The 18,706-nt window shown below is 50.1% G+C and overlaps 1 protein-coding gene across 7 annotated transcripts in view; it reads right to left on the bottom strand.

The window, feature by feature from the left end:
* The window catches only part of LOC140425632 (cadherin-12-like), a 774,748-nt gene that overhangs the window by 250,539 nt on the left and 505,503 nt on the right, over positions 1 to 18,706 (bottom strand). For all 7 annotated transcript variants that reach the window (XM_072510140.1, XM_072510141.1, XM_072510137.1 and 4 more), the window contains one exon: positions 5,091 to 5,519. In XM_072510140.1, the coding sequence (XP_072366241.1) occupies positions 5,091 to 5,324 (234 nt within the window). In that variant the 5' untranslated portion in view covers positions 5,325 to 5,519. The remainder of the gene's footprint in view (positions 1 to 5,090; positions 5,520 to 18,706) is intronic.

Below are 18,706 nucleotides of genomic sequence, written 5' to 3'. Positions count from 1 at the left end.
TCCACCAGTCCAAAGACGTGCAGGTTAGGTGGATTGGCCACGATAAATTGCCCTTAGTGACCAAAAAGGTTGGTGAGTTCCATGTGAGTGGACAGCCCAGAATTATGTGACCATATAATGGTCAGGTTTAATGCCCAGATACCGGGGAAATAGTAAATTACAGAACAAGGGCAACTGAAGGCACGGCCACCAATGGTACATAGAACGTACAGTGCAGATGGAGGCCATTCGGCCCATCGAGTCTGCACCGACCCACTTAAGCCCTCACTTCCACCCTATCCCCGTAACTCAATAAGCCCCTCCTAACCTTTTTCAGAATCCCATCACCAAAACTCTCCACCTCTCTCTCATCCTTTAAGACAAGAATTAAAATCTACCTCTTTACCATATTTGTGTTCATCTGGTCAATATCTCCTTACGTGGCTCAATGTCACATTTTATAATGCGCTGTGAAACATGTTGAGATATTTGATTTCATTAACGGAGCTATATAACATTGTTATTTTGACCACAATAGATAGTCTGCACGCAGCATATTGGTTGCTGAAACCAGTTTTTTGCTGGGGTTAGTTGAGGGAAAATTGCCATTAACCAGGAATGTTTCTGCTGTATTGCTGTTAAGGTAAATAACAATTCATTTTGAAGGAAGTACTCTAACTGTAAGTAAAGCACGGTAGGCTATTATCTATTTCTCTCTTGCATTGTGTCCAGGCGAATGAAAGAAACAGGGAGACATATGTAATGAAATAGATCACGTTGGTGAGTTCCATGTGAGTGGACAGCTCAGAATTATGTGACCATATAATGGTCAGGTTTAATGCCCAGATACTGGGGAAATAGTAAAGTACAGAACAAGGACATCAGGTTGGATTGGTATAGGCTGTAGAATGATGAGGACTGAGCTGGAGAGAGAAATTATATTGCAAAGTGCCTTGAAGACTCGTCAGTGACCAGCACCAATTGCAGCCACCAAGGAATATTGAAAAGCTAATCAGAGGGCATGAGGCACTGTATTTGGATATTCTTTTTGAAATTCATTTACGGGATGTGGGCGTCGCTGGTTAGGCCAGCATTTATTGCCCATCCCTAGTTGCCCTTCTTGGTGGTGAGTTGCCTTCTTGAACCCCTGCAGTCTTTGAGGTGTAGGTACATCCACAATGCTGTTAGGGAGGGAGTTCCAGGATATTGCTCTAGCGTCAGTGAATGAACGGCGATATATTTCCAAGTCAGGGTGATGTGTGACTTGGAGGGGAACCCCCAGGTGGTGGGGTTCCCAGGTATCTGCAGCTCTTGTCCTTCCAGATGGTAGTGGTCGTGTGTTTGGAAAGTGCTGTCCATATGTCACCTCAAATGTATAATTCCCATTCTTGTTTTGAAAGCCCTCCATGGAGTTTTTCCCTCCATATCTCTGTAACGTTGTCCAGCCGCGCAACTCGCCAAGATCTCGTGTCCACCCAATTCTGGTTTCTGGACCCTCCCAACTTTAACTGATTGGTTGCCATGCTTTCAGCTGTCTGGGCCCCAAACCCAGGGATTTCCAACCTCTGTCTTCCTGTTTAAGAGGCTCCTTCAAATCATCATCTTTCATCAAAACCTCCAGTCATCTGAATCGCCAGTCATCTCCTCATGTGGCCTAGTGGGAAATATTGTTTGGCAATTCTTATTGGAAGTGCCTTGAGATGTTTTACTATGTTAAAGGTGCTATATAAGTACCAGTTGTTCTTTTAAGGAGTCTTAGAAGGACACATTCCTTGAATTTGTGCTCTCAGAATTTAGTCGTACCTCCTGGGGATTCAGGGACAGAGATCAGCTGAGATGGTTACATTTCTGGCTGACTGCTCAAACTCATGGTATATGTGTTCCTGACAGGTGAAGCTAGCTGCTGGGAACGTGATTTCATAAAACTGAATCCACATTTTGCAGAGGTCAGGAAACAGATCCAAAAAGCACCGCAAGATATTTTAAGCCAGCGTTTTGTCACGAGGACTGTAAAAATAAACCTTCAATGATGTGATTGGTTTTTATTGTGGTGAGAATATGATTGAAAAAATTAAAGCAACAATTCCCAACCTTGACAAATGACAACTGCAAAAGGACAAGTTGAATCATGGGAAGCAAATATACGAATGACAACGGCTTCACCATTCTCCGGCGACGTTTTACGGGCGCCCCCAGGATTCCCGCCTCGCCGGTCAGGGGCCGTTGACAGCGCCCCACCCCGCCGATTCGCTGGGCACCAATGCGCTGAGTGGCCAGCGAGTTTGGCCGAGTCCCACCGGTGTGAATTACTCACCTCCCACACGGCGGGACCTGGAAGGTGAGTGTGCGGGGGCCGTCCTGGAGGGGGGGCAGGGGGTTCTGACCCTGGGGGGGGCCCCCATGGTGGCCAGGCCTGCGATTGGGGCCTACCAATCGGCAGGTGGGCTGGTACCGTGGGGGACTACTTTACTCCACGCTGGGCCCCTGTAGGGCTCCGCCATATTGCCCGTGTGCCGGCGCGGAGAAGGGAACCCCCGCGCATGCGCGGAAATACGCCAGCGTTCCGCACATGCGCTGACTCGTGCGGGCCGTTCCGCGCCGGCTGGAGCTGCGGTAACCACTCCGGTGGCAACCTAGCCCCCTAGAAAGGTGAAAATTCCTCACTTTCGGGGTCCGTTGATGCCGGATTCGTTGGCGCCGGTTTTCATGCCGGCGTGGGGTCATATCCCCATTATTAGAGAATTCTGCCTGACATGTTTGAGTCAGAAATCTTCCCTGGCTGATTGGAAATGTGAACGCACTTGTTAAGTGGAGGAAGATGTAGCCACTTAAAATGGCCAACACCCGATTCAAAATGGCGAACAGCAAAGGCTGATGGGTAAGTCAGCCAACAAGACAAAAATCAGCAGCTGCAGATTGGCTGTGTATTTACCTCTGGAAAGGCCAGACAATATCGATACCAGCAACCATCAGCATAACAAAACAACAGCCATCTGCATACTAATGAGCAATCCCCGGGAACAATAAGCAACATTTAGACACACAAAGCAAAACCAGACTCTTCGGTGCCAGCAGGAGCCTACGCAAAAGGAGGTGAACGAGCACCTCAAGACCGCCCATCGATCAGGGAACCGCTCCAGCATTGGAGAAAATCGAACCAAGTGATTGGGACAAAGTCCAATCACTTGGGACCAGGTACAGGGTCCGCCCCGAAAGGCGGGAAGCCCCTGGGGACTATAAGAATTGAGCCCCAAGTTCAAATCGCTCTCTTCTTCTCCACCTCTTCGCTCTCGTCACGCTCTTCTTCCTGCACGGGTCACCCAGCAACAACAAACCAAGATTGACCGTGACCGGAGCAGTGAAGATCAAAATCGTAAGTCTTAATTCAACGCTCGCCACGAGATAGGCGCTCCTAGCTACCAATCCGAACCGACTTCGAATCCCGCAGGCTCAGAACCCGAACGAAAGGCCATTTGTTTCCCTGACCTGGTGGGCCAGTTCAAAGTTAAGTATAGGCCTGTTAGTGTAGAAGTAGCTTAGACGTAGAATTTGTGCATGAGTAGCGATTACTGTGTATAATAAATGTGCTTTGATTTAAATCTTACTAATCAGTGTATTGGATTATTGATCATTTCTCGGACTTGAACCTCGTGGCGGTATCATAAAGATACCTGGCGACTCGAGAGCAAAGGTAATAAAACAGAGCAATTGAACTGAGGCAAAGTTAGCAACAAAGGAACTAGATTCTCACCAACAACCACCACAGAACTTAATAATTTTCATCAGGATACACTTGACCTGTTGATTTCCATGTTTCTGGTGCCAGGATTGACTGTGTTTCTGTCTGTCTGGCAAACCAGCATGTTATACAAACTGACCCTTATCCATTTGTAGTGGAAATGGAGTTTTGAAGAATACAGCCCCCCCCCCCCGAGGATTGCCGAGTTGTTGTTCATTTTATTTGACCCCTCCCCATGTCAATACTTGAGGCTCTCATTTATAGCTAACTCTCGAAAAGATGATTTGAACACAGTGGGAATAGTTTTCCCAAGTATGCACCGATGATGGCCAAGGTTTCTCTATTGGCAATATTTACACAAGAATTATCTCCGGCTTGTGCAATTATGGGGAAGCAATTTTAATAAGGGCTAAGCAATCATGCTGATTCTCAATAATCGCTAACCTCTGTGAATAAGGGCGAGCATATCCTTGCAGCCAAAGAATTATAATGTGGATCTATCGGCTGCCAGCTGCTGCAAGAAATGCTGGAAATAAAATAGGAAATTCTGCCTAAGTCCAGTGGCTCAGCCCAGAATCTCAAGGTAGAAAGGTAGATTAATGTGTTGGTGGGGCTGTTTATCTGATGACATGTTAAACTAATTCTCTTTCTCTTTCAGATACTGACTGACCTGTTCTGCAGAAGCAGAATATTCTGTCTCTTATGTCAGTGCACCAGTCCAACTAGATAAAGAAGATAAGTTGAAGGAAATCATCCAGATGTAAGAATATTATAATGGCAACCAGGACATTGTTCAGCCCACGACAATATTGAACAGCATTGTGGAATTCACAAATTCCTGCTTCAGGGTCAGATATGATTCTGGCTCAGAATAAATGTTTGCTTCAATGTCAAGTTCCTTATTTTGTGCTGTCGACTAAGCGGCAAAAATGTAAGACAATAAATGAAAGCAAGGTGGCATTTAAAATCGACTTTCTCAGGTTTGCTCCTGATGTATAAGTACTGTGACACACACTGACAGTAGAGTAATGTGCAGCAAAGGCATCGTTCAAACAGTCAAATATTTGTCGATGAACCATTCCAGTACTAGATGGCCGAGAAATGTTGAAACAACAAATACAAATTAATATCGAAATAAAATATTAACAGATAAAATAAATCTGAAAATTCTTTTCTCATGTAATGCCAATACATATTATTTGATGTAATTAGCTGGTTTCAAATTTTGCGCACAATAATTAGCAAAGATCTAAATTGAAAGTTATGTTGATCAAATATGAGAAACATTTTTATCAAATGTTACTAATTTCATAAACTCAAAGATATTTGTCAGATGATTATAATTCTATCGAGTAGCAGTAATGTATTTTACCTTTCCCACATACTGAGGTTCTGACCCCATATATTCCTCCAGGACGAAGAACTGGTTCCAGATCCAGCCACGCCGAACGCGTTGGAGTTTCGGAACTCCATCCCCTGAAAGCTCAATTATGTTGTCACTGCCTGTGTGTGCTGAACTCCTCGGTGACAATGATTCCAGAGGTGTTAGAAGACCCTCATCGAGCAGAATCCAAAGAAACAGCGACAAACAATTCACAGTCAGCATTTGTGTCTGGCAGAGTACAGCTCAGCATATACAAGAAAACAGATCCCCAGACTAGATGGATGCTTCCAGAGTCATGTAGACAACTGGATCTCTCCAAGGCTGTTGATTTCACACCTCAGATGCAAGAGATCTTCTGTGTTTTATGAGTATGCTGACGTGAAGTTCCATCCAATATGTTCAATTCCACTTCTCGTCCTGTTAAGAAGAATTTACAAAGTCATGCATTTGCACAGGATACATTTATTAAGCTAAATGTGTAGCTTGCAGTTATTTTGAGATTAACGATTACAAATGGAAGTATCATTGCACAGATGACTGGTAAAACGCACACACAAAACATTCACAGGCATTTGTTTCTATCTCTTCTGATGTTGCAGCTCTAGAAACACACAGGCAATTAGTCTGCCTGTTACTCTGCCTCTCTGCTCTGCCAGGTTCAATGCAGATCTCAGTGATCCAGCCTCAGTGCAATACTGCTCTAGATTGGTCATGTAGTTCGGCCATCCTGCTGGCTTTGAATGCTTCTCGATCAGATTGATTCATTTGGAAAGCATGCCAAAACTAAACATCATTAAACACTGCAGTCAGGCTATGTGGGTTACCAGTTGATGTGACTGTCAAAACAGTGGACCAGTCCAGAAAGTTATTCTAACATGACAAAACTCCTTTTCTAATCAATAAACGTCATTAACTATGATCCAAGGCATTGCGACAGGAAAAAAAATATTCTCTTTCATTATTTAAGTTCCATGTGAAACACAGTTAAATAGAAAGCCAAACTTAATTAGACATTATTATTTCTTTGACACTGAGGACATAAGAAATGCCAGAGCCGCATTAATGCATTGTAACAGTGTCTAAATGCTCCACAACTGCCTGAAAAATAAATTGTTAGTTCAGCAAGCAAAGAGTCCATTCCTGGAGTGCAATTGCTTTTAGCAAAATTTGCTTTTACCTATTCCACCAGAGCAATCTCTGTATCTGACTCCATCAGCGTAATTATTGGAGTCCACTTCTACTGCCTTAATGATAAATTTACCTTTGCATCCAAAACCATAATTGATAATCACTGTGGCTGTTACCAGGGTTATATTCTGCAACAGGTTGGACCCACTCCAGTTGCGAACAAAATGTTGGAAGTCAGAATTCTACTTATTTAGTGCCTCGCAGGTTCTATACTGGTGGTAAAAATGGTTACCAATGACATTAGAATACGTAGAGGTGAAAAGAGCACTATCGGGCTGGTTCAACGTTTGAAGATATATAATATCCCACAAAGCCGCTCAAAGCTCTTTATCACTGGTTTGGTCAGGTCGCTCTTGAACTTTCTGACTCACTTAACTCTAATTTGACCCGTGACAATTCATTGCAAACATTCACCCTCCCTCATCTGAGTTTGAACTTACTCTCCTGTCATTTCTATGAAAAAAAACATCAGATGTATTCGCACTTATCTTGTTTTTCTGATTTTGGAAATTAACCTCCAAAATGTGAATCAGGTGGTCACAAAATTACTCAATGGTTATCCCATTTTGTTTAGTCATTTCGTGCTGGTGCCCAATGTTGTTTACGGAAGTGCGTTTCAAAAGTCCATTTGTAAACTTTAAAGCCGCATTTTCAGTTCAATTCCGATACTTTGGGGGGAATGGTAACATGGGCGAGCACATGCAATTGGGTGTGGGTTTGTTTCAGGAAAAATTCCCAATATGTCAGGAAACCTGCTGCAACTGCCAAGACAAGAGCCAGGAAGTCAATCTATTGCCAGGAGACAGGTTGACATTTTAAGTTCATTAATAAGGCTTTCCGCCTCTGTTTAAATCGGGTTCGTCAGATTCACACAAGGTGACTGAGTAAGGGCCGCTTGAGGAAGAAGGCGAGTCATTTTGCAGCACTGCTTGGGAGTCTGGATGAGCAGAAGTGCCTCCCACTGGCCCTCCCCATCCCCCAATCCAAAAGGTCCCTGGGCGCAGAGATTGGACCATGAGTCCTCCAATGAGGACCGACCCCCACAACTCAAAGCCAAGCCTGTCAATCAGGCCGTCCGGATGGAGACCCATCAGGGTCAAGCTGATACGACTCCACAACCTGTGGGAAAACACTGACTTCTATGTTTCCCGCCTGAATCTCCACACGACCAACATAAACTGCCCCAATAAATATCCAGGCCTGCTTTTCTTGTTTAACTTGCCATTTCTTTCCTGCAATCCGTTATTTTGCCAGAAAACATTATATCACATGTTCAGACATTGATATTTTTTATTATGGCCACAACCTAAACAATATCAAAAAATGGATTATCTGCCCGTTACGTCTTTGCTGTTTGTGGGAGCTTGCTGCACCCAAATTGGCTGTCATGTCTCCCACAGTGCATTTCAAAAGTACTTCATTGGCTGTAGCTTTGTGACATCCAGTGGTTGTAGAAGGTGCAAAATAAATGCATTTCTTTATCAGGATGACAACCTTTCCCAGGAGAATCCATCTTTACTTTTCACCGTGGATGCGGGGGAATGAGCAATTGGAGATTTGGCACCAGAGACTGGCAATGTTTCACCCATAATTTCTGGCAAAGGCCAACTACCTGGTGAAGACCATGCTGCACATGGCTGCAGGGCAGTGGATGCTCAGATGTAGAGATTTGTTCCCTAAAGTTGGCCACCCCTATGGGATCTCATGTCCCATAGGGGTGGCACTGCCAGTGACTATAACACTGTGCCCTCAAGTACTCATTTTAATTTCCTTTCAAGCAAGTTCCAATACTGTCCTAAGAGGAGCAAGTGGAAATTAGACCCAACCTCTCCATTGCCAATTACTTAATATAGTCCTTACTGAAATTTGATGCAGGAACAGCTGCTTATGGATGTAGAAGGACGCTTTGAGATTCTATGCATTTCTGTTCATCGGTAAGGTATTGTTAATATGCCATTGCGTTTCCATTTGGGAACAAAATTAAAGCAGTTGCGGTGTGGACCGGTATGCAGAGCTCAACATGGGATGGTGGGAACGTGGAGCATGGAGGATATCGGGATGAAGGGAAAGGTCTGACTGAAGACATCACGCTGAGCTTGCTATTGAACTTACGAACAACACAGCCAGCCTCAGCTAGACATGGACACACATGTGCACAGACACGCACACACATGCATGCTCGCACCTGTGAGCATATATGCACGCCTGCACACACACACAGCTAACTACCAGACCCGCTGTTTACAGAAACTGACCCAGACAATGCGCCTTACCGAGATACAGAAATCCTGCCCATTGCTGGCATGCACCTGGAAACTGGCCCTGCTGGGAGCAGGGAATGATGACATGCAAGATGTATTTGCATGGCCAGGATGGGACTGATAATCCAATTGGATGATTCAATTTAATATGTCGAGAAATCTGGGTCAGATAGAAAGACAAAGACACAACTCTCAAGCACAATGTTGCTGCGGCCAGGAAGTGTGAGTTGGGCATCACAGAAAGTCATACGGAAGAACCCGTTCAGCTCCTGAATGTGAGTTTGGGTTAGGGTAAGTATCTGCTTTTGAGGGTAGGGGCAGCGCGGTAGCATAGTGGTTAGCACAGTTGCTTCACAGCTCCAGGCTCTCAGGTTCGATTCCCGGCTTGGGTGACTGTCTGTGCGGTGTCTGCACATCCTCCCCGTGTGTGCGTGGGTTTCCTCCGGGTGCTCCGGTTTCCTTCCACAGTCTAAAGTTGTGTAGGTTAGGTGGATTGACCATGCTAAATTGCCCTTAGTGTCCAAAAAGGTTAAGTGGGGGTTACTGGGTTACGGGGATAGTGTAGATACGTGGGCTTGAGTAGGGTGCTCTTTGTAAGGGCCGGTGCAGACCCGATGGGCCAAATGGCCTCCTTCCGCACTGTAAATTCTATGATTCTACGATCCTATTTCTTGATGGTTCCATAAAGCTTCTCCATACAATGGGGAAATTGCATCCAAAGTTGTTTCATGTCATTTTGATACTCAGTACAGGGTCCAGACCTTCGGGTAGTGAGACCCCCTATTTAGAATCTTACAATAACCAAAATAAAGTATTACATCAGCATTCCTCGACAGTGCAGCCACAACATTCCAGTCAAAACAAAATAAGAGATCGGAAGTAGAGAAAAGAGTCTTCGGTCTTCTTGCTCCCCCCACAGCTCGGGTACATCAATGGGTACGTTCAAATCTGGGAATGTGGCTGTTTTCCCAGAACTGCCACCTCTCCCAGATGTCAGTGGTCAATTGAAGGAAATGGAGATTAGATAAATGCAGAGTTATGAGAAGTCCTCTGATCCCAGGTAGTTTCATCGGCAGATCTTGGCCATTCTTGAAATCTCACCTCTGGAACGCTCGAGGCCAAGGAGACCATTCACGTTTACTAGCCCAGTCCAGCCTTGCACAGAGGCATTCTTGCCCCCAAAACATTCTGCTGAGCGGCAATAGCTCAGCGCTCCTCGCAGCCTCAGCCACATGGTCGCAGGATCGATGCTGACCGATGAAACAATAGGAGGTAGGGTTGAGGGGGGGGCCATTAATGGAGATGAGTGATGTGCTCAACACTCCCGAATTGCAGATGATGTAACCTTGCTAAAATTACTGTTTTGGAGACTCCCTGTCCACACAGCGCCTTCATGCAAACCTATACCACAGAACCATAGAATTCCTACAATGCAGAAGGAGGCCATTTGGCCCATTGAGTCTGCGCTGACCCTCTGAAAGAGCACCCTACCTAGGCCCACTCCACCACCCCATCCTCGTAATCCCATAGCCCTATCTAAACTACACATCTTTGGACAGTAACTCACGCAGACACGGGAGAAAGTGCAAACTCCACACAGGCGAGTCACCCAAGATTTTTTTCATTCCATTCGTTCTTGGGATGTGGGCACCGCTGGGCCGGGCCCAGTATGTGTTGCCCATCCCTAATTGCCCTTGAACTGAGTGACTTGCTGGGCCATTTCAGAAGGGGTCAACCACATTGTTAAGAGTCAACCACATTGCTGTGGGTCTGGAGTCACATGTGGGCCATACCGGATAAGGACGGCAGATTTCCTTCCCTAAAGGACATTAGTGAACCAGATGGGTTTTTGTGACAATCGGCAATGGTTTCATGGTCATCATTAGGCTTTTAATTCCAGATTTTTAGTAAATTCAAATGTCACCGTCTGTCATGGTGGGATTCGAACTCGGGACGCCAGAGCCTTGGCCTGGTCTCTGGATTACTAATGCAGCGACAATACCACCAAGCCGCCGCCTCCCAACTCAAAACGGGACTTGCGCTGGCGAGACCTCGCTTTGCGGACATTCCCTTCTCCTCCGTTGGTGTCACAATCAGGTTCATGCCGAGAGATGGAGTGGACCCAACGACTGGGCATTCGCACAGATTCCAACATTCACAGGTGGCTTCATTACGTTGTTTCCGGGTTCACCATATGTACTCCCTCCACCGATGTGACGTCACGCCATCTGGAATCACAACTGGTTTCCAAAAATGGGATCCAGTCATGATGACCATGCCGGGGTCTCGGAGGTGACTACGGCCGGGCTGTGCCCTGGCACAGGCCTCTGGCGTCCTGCCACTCACCCCTGGCACTGCCTTGGATAGAGCCAGGGGTGAGGCCAGAGGTGGGGCCTAAAGGGACCCCCATTGCGGTGATCCCCATTATGTTGTGGGAGGGGGTTTCTAGAGGGAGAGCTGATATGCCTGCAAAGCGTTGGGGCAGCGGAGGGGGCAGAGACTTAGAACGTTTGTGGTTCTCCGATGTCAGTCAGGATGGAGGTGGGGGGGGGGGGGTAAACAGTACATCCTGATGCCTGGGTAGTGTGTGTGTGTGGGGGGGGGGGGGGGGGGAGGGAGGAGGGGGCATTGACACAACCATTGAGTGCTGAGGAATGAATCACTTTGTTTGCCTGGGATCCCATTGTCTGGGGGGGTGTCATTGTGGGGGTCTTTAACTTTACTTTGATATTGGGGCACCCATTTTAAAGACCTCTAAATCCCAGCTTTTCTGCCGAGCCGTCAACCAACACCCCCCCCCCCAAGGTGAGGAGCGTAGCTTGTAAATCAGAAGTGTGTGAGAGAATGTGAGAATGTGGAAGGAGGTGGCAAGAGAGAAGGAGGATTAGTTATGAGGACACCATCGACTTTGATGGTTTCAGCCCCTTTGATGGCCCCAGCCTCATCAACGGCATCTCAATAGTGCGCAGGACCATCTCCTCCAAGCAGTCAGCACCCCCAGCCCTGTATCTCCTCACTGGTTAGCTCTCGCTGCCTCCCTTTAGCACACCACCTTCTTCTGCAAGGGAGAGAAGAGTGCGCCAGTGTGCGTGGTGCAATGTGTTCGTGCGATGTGACATTCATGGTCAAATAGCCAGCAGTGAGACACAACAATAGTGTAAAAGTTTAATTCGCCCACCAGGGTGGCCATTAATTTTCTTTTACCATTGCTTCAGCTAGACCCAGATTAAAAGACTTTAACCAGGCGCATTTCAACAAACTCAGAAAAAATATTTCATGAAAAAGTTACAAAACTGGTAATCCTGAAATGAAACCGTTTACCCCCTTTTAAAACATTCGCAACACACACACAGATACACACACACACACACAGACAGACACACACAGACACACATGGACAGACAGGCACATACACACACACAGGCACACACAGACACACACAGACAGACACACACACACACACAGACAGACACAGACACACACACACAGACACACACACGGACAGACAGACACGGACAGACAGACACACACAAAGACACAGAGAAACACAAAACAAAGGATAAGAAGACTCTGGAGAGGTTGACATAAGGGAACAATAAAAAGAATAACGTTTGGAAACATTGTGATGCTGTCAATTTGCTGTGCTGGTTGTCTGGAGGTCCTTCCCAAGGGCTTTTCAATGAAACATCGTCTTTGTTAACGCTCGCTTGTCGCAGCTTCACCAGCTTTCAGAATGCAGGAGATGAGAATTTTCTGGCTGAAAGCGAACACTCCACTCTGCACTTCAGGCAGTACAAGGAGGGAGAGAAACAGAGAGAGAGAGAGAGAGAGAAACAGAGAGAGAGAGAGCAAGACAGAGAGAGGGAAGAGACATAGAGAGAGAGAGTGGTAAACCACGCTGTGGTAGTATGTATTGGGGGTCATGTGGGACTGGAAGCCCTAATGTCATTGGCTGACAGATCCCGGGTCCTGGTTGGCCGTTGACCTCTAGCTCCGCCCTGAAGGCGGAGTATAAGAAGCCGGAGTCTTCCCCCGCAGGCCAGTTTATTATCGAGCTGCGGGAGAACAGACACGCTTAATAAAGCCTCATCGACTTCACTCTATTCGTCTCACGGAGTCTTTGTGCGCTACAATTTATTAAGCGTGCCTAAAAAGGACTATGGAGCTCAGGATCATTCCGGAATGCCTGAGGATCAGCCCCCACGCAGTGAACGCGGCAGCAGCCTTCAAGGCCTACCTCAGAACGACCACCGGCCGGGTCACAGAAGACCAAAAACTGCAGGTCCTGCACTCGAGGGTGAGCACGGAGATTTTCTCCCTCATCGAAGACTCGGAGGATTTCCAGATGGCGTTCGCAGCACTGAAAAGTCTCTATGTCCGCCCAGTTAACCAAATCTACGCTCGCTACCAGCTCGCGACGAGACGGCAAGGTCCCGGAGAATCGATGGACGAATTCTACGCCACGCTGCTGATTTTGGGAAGAGCCTGCAGCTACCCGTCGGTGAACGCAAACGAACACACGGACATGTTAATGCGCGATGCTTTTGTGGCAGGTATGCAATCCTCCCAAATCCGCCAAAGACTTCTAGAAAAAGAGTCGCTAGGACTCTCAGAGGCACGGGCCCTAGCAGCCTCCCTAGACGTGGCCGCGCGTAATACCCGCGCCTACGGCCCCGACCGCGCGGCAACCCATTGGGCCCCGTACGTGCCCGTCGCGGCAAACCCCCTACCCCCCCCCGGACACCCCACAGGCTTGCGCGGTCCAAACGCCGAGTCGCACCGGGGGCGCCCGCTGTTATTTCTGCGGCCAGGCGAAACACCCTCGACAGCGCTGCCCGGCCCGCGCAGCTATCTGCAAAAGCTGCGGGAAAAAGGGCCATTATGCGGTTGTGTGCCGGTCCCGCGAGGTCGCCGCTGTCCCGGGAGCACAGGGAGCCCTGCCAGCAGTTTACGCGCCCCAACCCCCCCAGCACGCCATGTACGACCCGCAGGCGCAGCCGCTCTGGGTCCCGACCTCCGCGGTCCCGGGAGAACTGGGAGCTCTGCACGCCGCTTACGCTCCCCAACCCCCCTCCCCGCAGCCCATGTATGACCCGCCGCCGGCGCTACCGCTTTAGGTCCCGGCCAACACTCTCCACGGAGAGGAGGGAGTTTTGCGCGTCCCTAACGCCACCCTAACCCCCACCCCGCGCCCCACGCCTGACCCGCCGGCGCCACCTACTTGGGCCCCGACCACCGCTGTCCCCGGTGAGGGAGCTCCGCGCGGTCCTAGCGCTCGCGGTCCTAGCGCTCGCGGTCCTAGCGCTCCCCAGCCCCCTCAGCACACCATGTGCGACCCGCAGACGCCGCCATTTTGGGTCCCGGCCACCACGAGGGGAGGAGGGGCGCCGATGTGCGACCCGCAGACGCCGCCATTTTGGGTCCCGGCCACCACGAGGGGAGGAGGGGCGCCGCCATCTTGGACCGCCCCAGACCTGTACGACGCGTGGGGGCGGCCATTTTGTCCACCCCCGCCGCCATCTTGTGACCCCCCAGCCACGTGCGATGTATGGGGGCGGCCATTTTGTCCATCCCCGACGCCATCTTGGACGGCAACAACGGACCCCACTCCACTACTACAACCACGTCTCGCTTCAATCACGCTCGATCAAGCTCGGCCCCGGACACTCCAGACGACGACGACAACGGTGCTAATGAACGGCCACGAGACGCCATGCCTAGTCGACTCCGGGAGCACGGAGAGCTTTATACACCCCGACACGGTAAGACGCTGTTCCTTGACCACCTATCCCAGCGCACAAAAGATTTCCCTAGCGGCAGGATCCCACTCCGTACAGATCCAAGGATTCTGCATAGTTACCCTAACGGTGCAGGGGAGGGAGCTCAAAAACTACAAACTAAACGTCCTTCCCCAACTCTGTGCCCCCACCTTGCTGGGATTAGATTTCCAATGCAATCTACAGAGCCTTACGTTCAAATTCGGCGGCCCAATACCCCCACTCACTATCTGCGGCCTCGCAACCCTCAAGGTGCAACCCCCGTCCTTGTTTGCGAACCTCACCCCGGATTGCAAACCCGTCGCCACTAGGAGCAGACGGTACAGCGCCCAGGAACGGACCTTCATTCGGTCCGAAGTCCAGCGGCTACTAAAGGAGGGCATAATCCAGGCCAGCAATAGTCCCTGGAGAGCGCAGGTGGTAGTAGTGAAGTCAGGGGAGAAACAAAGGATGGTCATTGACTATAGCCAGACCATCAACAGGTACACACAACTAGACGCGTACCCTCTCCCCCGCATATCTGACATGGTCAACCGGATTGCCCAATATAAAGTCTTCTCCACCGTGGACCTCAAGTCCGCCTACCATCAGCTCCCCATCCGCCCAAGTGACCGCAAGTACACAGCCTTCGAGGCAGACGGGCGATTATACCATTTCCTACGGGTCCCTTTTGGCGTCACAAACGGGGTCTCGGTCTTCCAACGGGAGATGGACCGAATGGTTGATCAACATGGGTTGCGGGCCACGTTCCCGTATCTCGACAATGTAACCATCTGCGGCCACGATCAGCAGGACCACGATGCCAACCTCCAAAAATTCCTCCAGACCGCCAAAGCCTTGAACCTCACGTACAACGAGGACAAGTGCGTTTTTAGCACCGATCGGCTAGCCATTCTGGGCTACGTAGTGCGCAATGGGATAATAGGCCCCGACCCCGAACGTATGCGCGCACTCATGGAATTTCCCCTCCCGCACTGCCCAAAAGCCCTGAAACGCTGCTTGGGGTTCTTTTCATACTACGCCCAGTGGGTCCCCCAGTACGCAGACAAGGCCCGCCCCCTAATACAGACCACGACCTTCCCTCTGTCGACAGAGGCTTGCCAGGCCTTCAGCCGCATCAAAGCGGATATCGCAAAGGCCACGATGCGCGCCATCGACGAGTCCCTCCCCTTCCAGGTCGAGAGCGACGCCTCCGACGTAGCTCTAGCGGCCACCCTTAACCAAGCGGGCAGACCCGTGGCCTTTTTCTCCCGGACCCTCCACGCCTCAGAAATCCGCCACTCTTCAGTAGAAAAGGAAGCCCAAGCCATAGTGGAAGCTGTGCGACATTATAGGCATTACCTGGCCGGCAGGAGATTCACTCTCCTCACGGACCAACGGTCGGTAGCCTTCATGTTCGATAATGCACAGCGGGGCAAAATCAAAAACGACAAGATCTTAAGGTGGAGGATCGAGCTCTCCACCTTCAACTATGAGATTTTGTATCGTCCCGGAAAGCTGAACGAGCCGTCCGATGCCCTATCCCGCGGCACATGTGCCAACGCTCAAATTAACCGCCTCCAAACCCTCCACGAGGACCTCTGCCACCCGGGGGTCACTCGGTTTTACCACTTCATCAAGTCCCGCAATCTCCCATACTCTTTAGAGGAGGTCCGTACAGTCACAAGGGACTGCCACATCTGCGCGGAATGCAAGCCGCATTTTTTCAGGCCAGATGGAGCGCACCTGATTAAGGCTTCCCGCCCCTTTGAACGCCTCAGTCTCGATTTCAAAGGGCCCCTCCCCTCCATCGACCGCAACGCATATTTTCTTAATGTGGTGGACGAATACTCCCGCTTCCCTTTTGCCATTCCCTGTTCTGACATGACCGCGGCCACAGTCATTAAAGCCCTGAACAGCATCTTCACATTGTTCGGTTACCCCGTTTACGTCCACAGTGACAGGGGGTCCTCTTTCATGAGTGACGAGCTGCGCCAGTTCCTGCTCAGCAAGGGCATAGCCTCAAGCAGGACGACCAGCTACAACCCCCGGGGGAATTGGCAAGTAGAGAGGGAGAACGGCACGGTCTGGAAGGCCGTCCTACTGGCCCTACGGTCCAGGGACCTCCCAGTTTCACGGTGGCAGGAGGTCCTCCCGGACGCTCTCCACTCCATCCGGTCGTTATTATGTACGAGCACTAATCAAACGCCTCATGAGCGTCTCCTTGTTTTCCCTAGGAGGTCCTCCTCTGGAACGTCGCTGCCGACCTGGCTGGCGGCCCCAGGACCCATCCTGCTCCGAAAGCATGTGCGGGCACATAAGGCGGACCCGTTGGTCGAAAGGGTTCACCTCCTCCACGCGAACCCCCAGTACGCCTACGTGGAGTACCCCAACGGCCGACAAGACACGGTCTCCCTGCGGGATCTGGCGCCCGCCGGCAACACGCACACCCCCCCGACACCATCAACCCAACCCCCCCCCTTCCTGCCACCACCGCACCCCGCGAGCGCCCCCTTCCCAGGAGGATCGGTTCCCCTCCCCTCAGCACCGACCAAGAATAAAGCCCAAGCTGAAACCGTAAGGCTCCTGGAGGCGACAACACCGGTACAAGCACCACCACCACCACCGGGGCCGAGGCGATCGACACGGACGACCAGACCACCCGACCGACTCGTGGCGTCGATCTAAAACTAAATATGGACTTTTCACAAGAACATTTTGCTTTTCTTCCCATACCCTCTGTAAATAGTTGCAACAGGACAAAATTGTACAATACTGTATTGCCTTGTGAATGTTTTTTTTCCTCCCAGGACCAGCCCTGTAAATCCTTACCACCATACGAAGCGTCACCCTGCCGGGTTCATTTTTGACAAGGGGTGAATGTGGTAGTATGTATTGGGGGTCATGTGGGACTGGAAGCCCTAATGTCATTGGCTGACAGATCCCGGGTCCTGGTTGGCCGTTGACCTCTAGCTCCGCCCTGAAGGCGGAGTATAAGAAGCCGGAGTCTTCCCCCACAGGCCAGTTTACTATCGAGCTGCGGGGAACAGACACGCTTAATAAAGCCTCATCGACTTCACTCTATTCGTCTCACGGAGTCTTTGTGCGCTACACACGCTATTGCATTGTATGGCATTGTGTTGTGTAGTTACAGCCTGGGCTTGTCCAGGTTGGCTCCGCCTGTGGCTCCTCCCCTTGGGCTTATGTATAAAGGTGGCAAGTCTCCGCCTCCGACTCAGTTTGGGTCCAGAGGCAGGAGGCTTGCTGTTTAGTGTATTAAAGCCTCCGTTACGTTCATCACTTTTATTGATGGCATATCAATTTAATACACAAAACTCCTAAAGATGAACTCATCACTCAAGCCCGATTGCTTGGAGCTGGACCCACAGGCAGCCGACGCCACAGAAACGTTTGAACACTGGCTAAGCTGCTTCGAAGCGTACCTCACATCCTTCACCGAAGACTTCACAGACCTCCAGAAGAAGCAGGTCCTCCACACACGGGTGAGCCCATGAGTCTTTCTCCTCACCAGGAACGCCCCCTCGTACCCGGAGGCAATAACGCTGCTGAAGGGACAATGCGTGAAATCCGTTGACGAGGTGTATGCTACGCACCTCCTCACCACGAGGCGGCAAAGCCCTGGGGAATCACTTGCAGAATTCCTGCATGCCTTGCGTATACTCATGTATACTTGCCATACATGTGCGTGGGTTTCCTCCAGGTGCTCCGGTTTCCTCCCACAGTCCAAAGATGCACAGGTTAGGTGGATTGGCCATGATAAATTGCCCTTAGTGTCCAAAATAGCCCTTAGTGTTGGGTGGGGTTACTGGGTTATGGGGATAAGGTGGAGGTGTGGACCTTGGGTAGGGTGCTCTTTCCAAGAGCCGGTGCAGACTCGATGAGCCGAATGGCCTCCTTCTGCACTGTAAATTCTATCTATCTATCTACTCTGCCGGAACTGTGACTACCGGGCGATATCGGCTACCCAGCACGTGGAGCTGCTGATCAGGGACGCTTGTGTCGCAGGCATGAACTCTAACTATATCTGCCAGCGATTACTAGAAGGGGGGACACTCGGCCTCCCAGAGACAGTGCAACTCTCCAACTCGCTGGAGGTGGCCTCCCAGAACATGGGGCCTACACCTCCGACCGCACGGCACCCTCGTGGGCCTCGTGGGCGCAGCCATCAACCGACCTGGGTGCGACGCAAGCCTGTGCCGCACAGCAGCACGCCAACGCCGGAGGCCAGAGGTGCTACTTTTGCGGCCATAGTAATCACCCCAGACAATGCTGCCCGGCACGGAACACAACTTGCAACGGCTGTGGGAGGAAGGGTCACTTTGCAAAAGCCTGCTAGGCCCGATCTCCCCCTAAAACTTCTAAGCCCAGCAGCGCTGCC

This window comes from Scyliorhinus torazame, chromosome 6 (assembly GCF_047496885.1).
Source record: "Scyliorhinus torazame isolate Kashiwa2021f chromosome 6, sScyTor2.1, whole genome shotgun sequence".
Classification (NCBI taxonomy): Eukaryota; Metazoa; Chordata; class Chondrichthyes; order Carcharhiniformes; family Scyliorhinidae; genus Scyliorhinus; species Scyliorhinus torazame.
The sequence above is the reverse complement of the archived record's forward strand: the minus strand, read 5'-3'. Positions and strand labels throughout refer to the sequence as shown.